Source organism: Mizuhopecten yessoensis, unplaced genomic scaffold (assembly GCF_002113885.1).
Source record: "Mizuhopecten yessoensis strain PY_sf001 unplaced genomic scaffold, ASM211388v2 scaffold10201, whole genome shotgun sequence".
NCBI lineage: Eukaryota > Metazoa > Mollusca > Bivalvia > Pectinida > Pectinidae > Mizuhopecten > Mizuhopecten yessoensis.
In genome coordinates, this window is record NW_018408429.1 from 339,317 (window position 1) to 350,528 (window position 11,212).

The 11,212-nt window shown below is 38.7% G+C and overlaps 1 protein-coding gene across 7 annotated transcripts in view; it reads left to right on the plus strand.

Moving 5' to 3' along the window:
* The window catches only part of LOC110459723 (protein FAM110B-like), a 45,621-nt gene that overhangs the window by 23,228 nt on the left and 11,181 nt on the right, over positions 1-11,212 (plus strand). For all 7 annotated transcript variants that reach the window (XM_021512114.1, XM_021512113.1, XM_021512117.1 and 4 more), the window contains one exon: positions 10,859-10,979. In XM_021512114.1, coding sequence (XP_021367789.1) covers positions 10,859-10,979 — 121 coding nt within the window. The remainder of the gene's footprint in view (positions 1-10,858; positions 10,980-11,212) is intronic.

Genomic DNA, 11,212 nt, shown 5'->3' on the forward strand with positions numbered 1-11,212 from the left:
TATATTATAACAAAGCCGTGAAGGTTTCCACACAATTTGACATCCCACAAACCATATGGATAATTGATTTGTAGTCAATATATTTTATTTCATTTCTATAGAAATAACCTGCACACTCTCCAATTTTTCGCCAAGAACTAAAAAATCCATTATACACATAAAGGGCTTTATTGATTGTTTTCTCTTTCTCTCTTTTTTTCTCCATTACCAAGTAATAATGAATTTCTTAATAGATGAAACTGAAGTATGAAGTACTAGTAGACTAGTATTTCGGCTGTGTACACTTCTAGCCACCAGACTATCTGCTGGTCTGCCATAAAATACCCCAGATACAGATCACAGTTAATCACTTTCTCACTATGACTTTTAGAAATATATAAAAAATTCTTGGATTATTTTAAATGAACAACTAACACCATGAATAATGGTTGCTGTAATGTGCAGCCAACATGCATCAGGGGCCTTAACTCATCCTTAATCCTAGCATTGTAAGGCTCCATCTGACATTGATGGTGCTCCCACATTATGGGCTTGGTAGTCTTACTATTAGGTCTGTTTTCATCAGATCTACATAGCCAGTGGAACTTCCTTATTTTTTCTTCATTAGTTTTCGGCACGGATGTCAAGTGTCTATGTCTAGGAGTTACACATGATATAGTTAACATGTTTATAGTCGGATCATATTTGTAAGGAATAAGCTGTTTTTGCTCATTGTAAAAAATATATGGAGATATAAATTGTAAGATATTTCTCGGCTTGGATGCGGTGCCTGACAGGTGCTGATCTGTACTATGGAGATAGATGGCTCTATGGAGTACCTGATATGTGCTAATAGTGGAGAAGGCCAATTTGTCTTAAGGTTAGAATGTATCACAGGCTTCAAGAATTGGCACTTTGTAGAGGTTGGTGCACCTTCAGCATGGCAGCGTACATGTATGTTTAATTAGTCTTCAGTTAACTGTCTTACGAGACTTGTGTTATTGAACTGTAGTGGGTTATATACATTTGACATTGTGTGTCAGCTGAGCCTGCCTGTCAGAGAGAGCTTCTTTCCACTGCTACGTACCACAGACCTAGCAGGCTCCAGTGTGGTGTGTTGGTTGTGTGTTGGTGCCGTACTTATGGTTCTACCGTGTTTTGTACTTACATATGGTTTTACCTTGTTTCACCTGGACCATTATACCTGTAACCTCCAATAGTTGAGAGTTATCCTGGCTGGAGAGTCACTTTTGCTTCTTTGTTGGAAATTACTTATGCCAAGTTAGCAGATATTTCTACCAGCCATTGTTTGGGAAGGATATCAGACGTCTATGGTAGGTATATGTTCTGTTCTTTAAGTTTGTGTAAATTTTAATGAAAATCTATTGAAGATGTTGAACTGACAATGTGAACACTTCAGTGTGTCAGAATTGACCTGTTTTGATGTCACAACTAAGTGACTGTTATGCCTTATGGTGCGATCTATGGGTGAAGCTGTCTATTTGTGGTTCAAGTTAAGTCTGCAACTCTAAGTAAACTGGAAAAATTCTCGACAGGAGAATTCATAACTGTTTTGCATTCCTGCTATATTTTTATGAGGTATTCTGTATAAGAAACAGACACCCTGGAACATGATTCACCCAGTGTGTCTTCCTTATGTTCTTGCTCTATACATACGTATGTGTATTGATAAATTATTAGGAATATTGATTTTCATATTTCTCAGCTAAATGCATAATATATATATATATCTTTTTGACAAATAAATTTCATTTTACATGTACCACAAAATCAATCCTTGAATTTTGGTCAAATTGATGTTTAAAGAATTCCTTTTAGTGTTATTATGCTCAACAAAATTGGCAAGGAGATATAAACAGGTTCCTGCCATTACATCTGTGTATCCATACAGTAGTGTTTCCGGGCTGTAGCTCAAAACCCATTGAAGAAAACTTTGTTTACACATCATTCCAGTAGTCTCATAGTGTTTTTTTTGTATTTGTGCCAGAGTTTTGATATTTTTCCTGTTACCATTGAAACAAATATCCAGAAATGCAAAATGCATTGTTTCCAGAGTCTATTAAACAGCTATGTAAAGTCTCAGAGCAAAACATGTTCACGATAACTTTCAAAAACTTTCTATTTACATCAGTCTAATTGTCTAGTGATGCTTTTGATACAAGTATAAGGGTAGATATATATTTACTTAAGATATTTTTCCTGTAACCATATAGAAACAATAAGCAAGAAATGTAAAACTTGTCACTTTCAGAGGATATCTCAAAAACGGTTAAAGATGACTTCACAAAACTTGTCACTTTCAGAGGATATCTCAAAAACAGTTAAAGATGACTTAACAAAACTTGTCACTTTCAGAGGATATCTCAAAAACGGTTAAAGATGACTTCACAAAACTTGTCCTTTCAGAGGATATCTCAAAAATGGTTAAAGATGACTTCACAAAACTTCTCACTTTCAGAGGATATCTCAAAAACGGTTAAAGATGACTTGACAAAACTTCTCACTTTCAGAGGATATCTCAAAAACGGCTAAAGATGACTTCACAAAACTTCTCACTTTCAGAGGATATCTCAAAAACGGTTAAAGATGACTTGACAAAACTTGTCACTTTCAGAGGATATCTCAAAAACGGCTAAAGATGACTTCACAAAACTTGTCACTTTCAGAAGATTTCTCAAAAACTGTTAAAGATGACTTCACGAAATTTTCTATTTACATCCATCTAGTTGCCTATTAGTTGTTTTAATATAAAGTGTTTTTTAATTTTCGTTATTTTCCTGTTACCATGGAAGCTTAGCAGCCAAACATGCAAGTTATCATTTGTGGAAAATATCTCAAAAACCCTTGAAGATGACCTCATTAAACTTTATAAACAAATTTTACTAGAAGCCTATAGTAATCAGGTAGTTTTCATTTTGGATATATCCCTGTTACCAAGGAGACAAATATGTAAAAATGCTAAATTGGTTGTTTCTGGAGCATATCTCTAGAACTAATTTGAACCACTTCACAGCACTTTCAATTCATCAATCTGCTGGACAAGACACTGACGTTTCCTTTATCATACTCCAATGAATGGGAGACTCTGTCAAAGATCAGAATTTACCAATTTTAGCTCACCTGCCCGAAATGTAATAGTGTGGCATCCGTTATCCATCAACTTTTCTTTTAGAGTATAAACCTCTAAATGGCCTCATCTCCATAAACAAAGGATCAAGGGTGGTGATATTTGGCTGGTTACATGTGGGATAAAGGGCTGTAAAGTTTGTTCAACTTAATAACCTTGTCAGGCTTCAAAGGTCACAGGGGTCAAATGTGTTTAAATCTTTTAACGAATTCTTTTGAATGACTTAGAGGCATAGATACTGATATTTGGCCTGTAGATTTATTTTAGTCTATTTTTAAGATTACAAGTGTGAGATTAATGCCAGGCAAGTGATGCAGGCACATTGGGCCACTTGTTTTTCTTGCATTCGGGTTATCGTATAAGTGAATACAAGGAAAAACATTGTTTTGGTGTCCAATCCAAATTAGTCACGCCACAGGTTGATGACGTTAGACGTGAAAGGGTCGTTGGCATGATCGACACAGGCTGGAGTTAGGTACGGCAGTTTGGTGTGGCCAGAATAACCATATCCAGGCTTTGGAGCAGGTTTACAGCCACAAATTTGACAGACGATTGTCCAAGGCCGGGGAGGCCTGGACACATGTCGCGTAGACAGGTCATGTTTATCTGCATACGTTGTCTGCATAATTGGACAGTTACGGCGGCATGTACTGTTACCATCATCCCCAATCGCAGTCGTATTAGTCCACAAACTGTTATCTGTTGGTTAGCTGAGGTAGGGCTACCTTTTCGTCGACTGTATTGTGTATCTCAATTGACCGGAAGTCATATCCAAAGTCCCTCAGCGTGGGCATGACAACATTTACAATAGTCTCTACCACAGTGGCAACAATTTTTAATCACAGATGAGTTCCGATATCAACTCTGTTGCTCAGATAGCAGAACGCGAGTGTATCGTAGGCATGGTGAACATTATCAGGACGCCTGCACAGGAAGAGTGGCGAAGGATCTCGATGAGGTCTATGAACCGACTAACTACTTCTATGCAATGTTGTTGTCAGGCTGTGGTCAATGCCAGTGGTTGCTCTCGCACCACATTTCTTCTGTGAACTTGATTTTTATGTATGCTGGATAAACACTACTGACGTTGTTTTATTGAGACATTTAGGTGAAACTGAAGCCAATTTATTGATGCAACACATGTACACATATATATATTGATTTTGACACTGAATTTACAGCATTTTCAATACATCAATGAATACTATTGATGCAATAACGTAACTTTTCTTTTTGGAGGCCGGTAATAACAGACTTATCACACAGGGCACCTGTTGTGTGATCTTGGTTTGACCTGGGACACAACCAGCCCTATCTCTGTATATGGTACCATTACAACACTGCTGTGCTGGGTCAGCCAAATCAATATTTGTATTGGTCTGTAGCTGTATCAGTCACACCCAGCTCATCAATAGTCTACATCGTAGATTTTACCCAGCTGTATGGCCGCCTGATTGATGGCCTGGGTGCCCTGGGTGCTGTACTGGTATGGGGGAGTCCAAATGAACACTTAAGTTATTAGCTCTTAACCAGGTGCCTTTGTTACCATGTAATACACAATATATTGTAAAGTAGATGTTATTCTACATCTGATAAAGGGCTCGATCTTTAAGGTACCAATTAAGACAACACACAATATATCTCTGATGAACTATTTGTTGGTATTAGATAATGTTTCATTACTATGCTCAGCCCAGTACCTGTTTCAGTAAAGGAATGGGGTTTTTTCAACATTTATGAGGTCATTACAACTCTTTTAAGGTTACAATTACGAAAGTGTGAGACAATACCAGGCAAGTGGTAAAGGTCCATTGGGCCTCTTGTCTTACAGGAAAAGTCTAGTATGTTTCTTCTAGAACATAATTTCCACATTTTCTACTAGCTTTATCTAACATCAAGACATCTTGATGAGTTGGAATTCCCTTGCATGCATGAGACTGAAGCCCAGGCTGGATTTGCTGGAGTATAGCTGACCTTGTATCATTAGATGAGGTCTAACAATTCTCCTGGTCTCCCGGCTGTGTGGGGGTAATGTCAGAATCAAGCCTTGTGTCAGGCTGGATTTGCTGGAGTATAGCTGACCTTGTATCATTAGCCGGAGGTCTAACACTTCCCCTGGTCTCCAGGCTGTGTGGGAGTAATGTCAGAATCAAGCCTTGTGTCATATTTTAGGTCCTTCTGATTTTCTTGGCAGGGAGATGCAAAGTAAAACATGTTTCAGTGTTAGAATTACATAACTGGAATTTGTGGACTAATCAGATCAGTTATAGGGTTTATTTAATGGCTACTGCTACTTTGACATCAGGCAATGGTACAGGCACGAGCTAGTCTCAGCTGATGTAGCTCTACTTGTAACAGTCCCTCTGGAATGATTCTGACAGCTACCAAATCTCTCATACAAGTCTCTCATATCTCTCATACAAGTCTCTCCTACAAGTCTCTCATACAAGTCTCTCATACAAGTCTCAGCGCCAATACTCTCATACAAGTCTCTCATACAAGCTACTGTTGCTGTCCTTTAGGATTTCATTAGTGTATCATTGTTGGGGGTCCTTTATCATTCCAAAAGTATCCACATGTTGTATAGACCTTTGAAGGGAGAATTTCAAATTTGCTGAGTGACGGAATCATGGCTGAATATCTGAACAATGGCTGAGTATCCGAATATTGGCTGAGTATCTAAATATTGGCTGAGTATCTAAATAATGGCTGAGTATCTGAACAATGGCTGAGTATCTGAATATTGGCTGAGTATCTGAACAATGGCTAAGTATCTGAACAATATAAACAATGGCTGAGTATCTAAATAATGGCTGAGTATCTAAATAATGGCTGAGTATCTAAATAATGGCTGGGTATCTGAATAATGGCTGAGTATCCGAACAATGGCCAAGTATCTAAATCAGGCTGAGGATCTAAATAATGGCTGTATCTAAATAATGACTGAGTATCTAAATAATGGCTGAGTATCTAAATAATGGCTGAGTATCTAAATAATGGCTTGCTATATAGAAGTTTGCTGTGTTTGATTTTGCAGATATCACACGTCATTTCTTATACAAGTTTTTGCCTACTAGATGAGGACAAACAACTTTGGGAACAAGGTGTGGAGCTTTATACAATTCATGTTTGAGTGGGAACAAGGTGTGGAGCTTTATACAATTCATGTTTGAGTGGGAACAAGGTGTGGAGCTTTATACAATTCATGTTTGAGTGGGAACAAGGTGTGGAGCTTTATACAATTCATGTTTGAGTGGGAACAAGGTGTGGAGCTTTATACAATTCATGTTTGAGTGGGAACAAGGTGTGGAGCTTTATACAATTCATGTTTGAGTGGGAACAAGGTGTGGAGCTTTATACAATTCATGTTTGAGTGGGAACAAGGTGTGGAGCTTTATACAATTAATGTTTGAGTGGGAACAAGGTGTGGAGCTTTATACAATTCATGTTTGAGTGGGAACAAGGTGTGGAGCTTTATACAATTATTGTTCGAGCATCAATCACCATACACACTGCATGACATATCTCAGAATCTTTCTGTAGAGGTTTTCGTAAAGACATCAATAAAACACCAATGTTGTAATACATCACAGCTTTAGTACAAAGCCTTGATCTGGCCACACCAAATGTATCTGTGTCCACAGACTGGATACCAAACAAACACCAAAAGAGCCTTGTGTCACGAAGTGATGGAGAGCGTTGGTTCAATTTGTACGATATTTCTGAAGCTTCTTCATGCGTTTCCAGTTCTAAAAGTTGAGTAGGTGGGTTCGTAAAACATTTTACTAACTATTTTCTCTATGTTACACATTTGAAAAGAAAGCTGACACAAAATCTTGTTTTATATAACATATCCTGGTATAAAGTAGTGGTCACAGCACCAATATTAGAACTGTTAATCAGTCTAGGGGTAATACGGTCAGCGCCAATATTAGAACTGTTAATCAGTCCAGGGGGGATACGGTCAGCACCAATATTATAACTGTTAATCAGTCTAGGGGTAATACGGTCAGCACCAATATTGGAACTGTTAACCAGTCTAGGGGTAATACGGTCAGCACCAATATTAGATCTGTTAATCAGTCCAGGGGTAATACGGTCAGCGCCAATCTTAGAACTGTTAATCAGTCTAGGGGTAATACGGTCAGCGCCAATATTAGAACTGTTAATCAGTCCAGGGGTGATACGGTCAGCACCAATATTAGAACTGTTAATAAGTCTAGGGGTAATACGGTCAGCACCAATATTAGAACTGTTAGTCAGTCTAGGGGGAATACGGTCAGCACCAATATTAGAACTGTTAGTCAGTCTAGGGGGAATACGGTCAGCACCAATATTAGAACTGTTAGTCAGTCTAGGGGTAATACGGTCAGCACCAATTTTAGAACTGTTAATCAGTCTAGGGGTAATACGGTCAGCGCCAATATTAGAACTGTTAATCAGTCCAGGGGGGATACGGTCAGCACCAATATTATAACTGTTAATCAGTCCAGGGGGGATACGGTCAGCACCAATATTATAACTGTTAATCAGTCTAGGGGTAATACGGTCAGCACCAATATTATAACTGCTAATCAGTCCAGGGGTAATACGGTCAGCACCAATATTAGACCTGTTAACCAGTCTAGGGGTAATACGGTCAGCACCAATATTAGATCTGTTAATCAGTCCAGGGGTAATACGGTCAGCACCAATATTAGAACTGTTAGTCAGTCTAGGGGTAATACGGTCAGCACCAATATTGGAACTGTTAACCAGTCTAGGGGTAATACGGTCAGCACCAATATTGGAACTGTTAACCAGTCTAGGGGTAATACGGTCAGCACCAATATTGGAACTGTTAACCAGTCTAGGGGTAATACGGTCAGCACCAATATTGGAACTGTTAACCAGTCTAGGGGTAATACGGTCAGCACCAATATTAAAACTGTTAATCAGTCTAGGGGTAATACGGTCAGCACCAATTTTAGAACTGTTAATCAGTCTAGGGGTAATACGGTCAGCACCAATATTGGAACTGTTAACCAGTCTAGGGGTAATACGGTCAGCACCAATATTAGAACTGTTAATCAGTCCAGGGGTGATACGGTCAGCACCAATATTAGAACTGATAATCAGTGTAGGGGCAATACAGATTTCAGTAGATCTAGATCAGATTCATGCTACATGAAGAAATTCTTTAAAACTTCAGTAATGTTATATTTACAGTAGAATAATAAGTGTATGACAACTAAACAGCTTCGTTACCTGTGATAGTAGGATTGGGTAGTGTTCCCAGCAACCTCAGGCTGCAGGAAATTTGTAAGCATTGATGTTCCAAGTTGTAAGCTAGGTACTGTTCCAGGTTAAATACTGATCAAACATACTGTACTGGGTGACGTCAGATCAGACATACTGTACTGGGTGTTGTCAGATCAGACATACTGTACTGTACTGGGTGATGTCAGATCAGACATATTGTACTGGGTGTTGTCAGATCAGACATACTGTACTGTACTAGGTGACGTCAGATCAGACATACTGTACTGGGTGTTGTCAGATCAGACATACTGTACTGTATTGGGTGATGTCAGATCAGACATATTGTACTGGGTGACGTCAGATCAGACATATTGTACTGGGTGACGTCAGATCAGACATACTGTACTGGGTGATGTCAGATTAGACATACTGTACTGGGTGATGTCAGATCAGACATACTGTTCTGTACTGGGTGATGTCAGATCAGACATATTGTACTGGGTGATGTCAGATATCACATACTGTACTGTACTGGGTGATGTCAGATCAGACATACTGTTCTGTACTGGGTGATGTCAGATCAGACATACTATACTGGGTGACGTCAGATCAGACATACTGTACTGGGTGTTGTCAGATCAGACATGCTGTACCGTGTGTTGTCAGATCAGGCATACTGTACTGTGTGATGTCAGATCAGAAATACTGTTCTGTACTGGGTGATTTCAGATCAGACATATTGTACTGGGTGTTGTCAGATCAGCCATACTGTACTGGGTGATGTTAGATCATACATATTGTACTGGGCGATGTCAGATCAGACATATTGTACTGGGCGATGTCAGATCAGACGTATTGGACTGGGTGATGTCAGGTCAGACATACTGTACTGGTTGATGTTGGATCAGAGATACTGTACTGGGTGAGGTTGGATCAGACATACTGTTCTGTACTGGGTGATGTCAGATCAGACATACTGTACTGGGTGATGTTGGATCAGACATACTGTACTGGGTGACGTCAGATCAGATATACTGTACTGTACTGGGTGACGTCAAATCAGATATACTGTACTGGGTGATGTCAGATCAGACATATTGTACTGGGTGATGTCAGATCAGACATACTGTACTGGGTGATGTCAGATCAGACATACTGTACTGGGTGACCTCAGATCAGACATTCTGTACTACATCAATATATAAAATTCTTACCAACTTGACATGGTGTTAAAACAACCCACATTGGTTACTTCAGTGTAATGATGAAAAGATCTTCTTACTTTTAAAATTGTGAAGGATTGTGTCTGAGATAAGAACAAAGTAAATATCAAATACATTATACATTGATGGTTTATGGGTATTAGTAAGATACAGACAAAGAACACCACTAACATACAACACACACACAACAGTGCACTTTTGGATCACATGGTCAATAGTGTGCTATTATGAATTACAATTCTCATCTGTATTTTGTCAGAGGTGTGCTGAATAAAAATTCTCACCTGTAATATGGCAGGTGTGCTGTAAACAATTCACACCTGTATAATGTCAGATGTCTTCTATACAATTCTCAGCTGTAAACTGTGAATTATCACCTGTAATATGTCAGATATGCTGTGTAATTCTCATCTGTAATATGTCAGATATGCTGTATAATTCTCACCTGTAATATGTCAGATATGCTGTATAATTCTCATCTGTAATATGTCAGATATGCTGTATTATTCTCACCTGTAATATGTCAGATATACTGTATAATTCTCATCTGTAATATGTCAGATATGCTGTATAATTCTCACCTGTAATATGTCAGGTGCGCTGTATAGTTTTCACCTGTATAATGTCAGGTGTGCTGTATAGTTTTCACCTGTAATATGTCAGGGGTGCTGTATACAATTCTCACCTGTAATATGTTGATGTTCTGTATAGTTTTCACCTGTAATATGTCAGGTGTCCTGTATACAATTCTCACCTGTCATATGTTAATGTTCTGTATAGTTTTCACCTGTGATATGTCAGGTGCCCTGTATACAATTCTCACCTGTAATATGTTGATGTTCTGTATAGTTTCCACCTGTAATATGTCAGGTGTCCTGAATAATTTTTACCTATAATATGTCAAAAGTGTTATATACAACTCTGAAAAATGGGGAAAAATTCTGCTGTGTACACAGTAGCCGTTATAAAAGGTTCTATAGAGAAAGCTGGGACACGGCGGAGCTCTCTGTAGAGAAGGTCAGCGAATTAAGCCCTGGATTATAAACCCATTTTGTGACATGGAAAGTTGTGCCATCCCCTCTTTTCTATGTGTGTGAATTAAATCACATGAGGTAATTAACAAGTTTAGAGCAAAAGTTACCTCATCAAAATTAATATGTTGATGCTTATTATTACATACTGCTATCACATCGAGGAGAATCGTGAGCATGTTATTCATTAGCTGCATAATAAATTAATCAACGTTTTTTTATTTTTGTTCATGTAGCACATCGGCGTAAGAGTGCAGTAGAGCTGTTGGAAGCCTCCAAGAGTGAGTACGTCAAAAGTCAGAGTGTTCTCAAGTCGAGGCAGGAGCTGAAACATCCGGAGAACCTCCACATAGGAAAGTAAGTAAGAGACAGACCAACCTCCACATAGGAAAGTAAGTAAGAGACAGACCAACCTACACATAGGAAAGTAAGTAAGAGACAGACCAACCTACACATAGGAAAGTAAGTAAGAGACAGACCAACCTCCACATAGGAAAGTAAGTAAGAGACAGACCAACCTCCACATAGGAAAGTAAGTAAGAGACAGACCAACCTACACATAGGAAAGTAAGTAAGAGACAGACCAACCT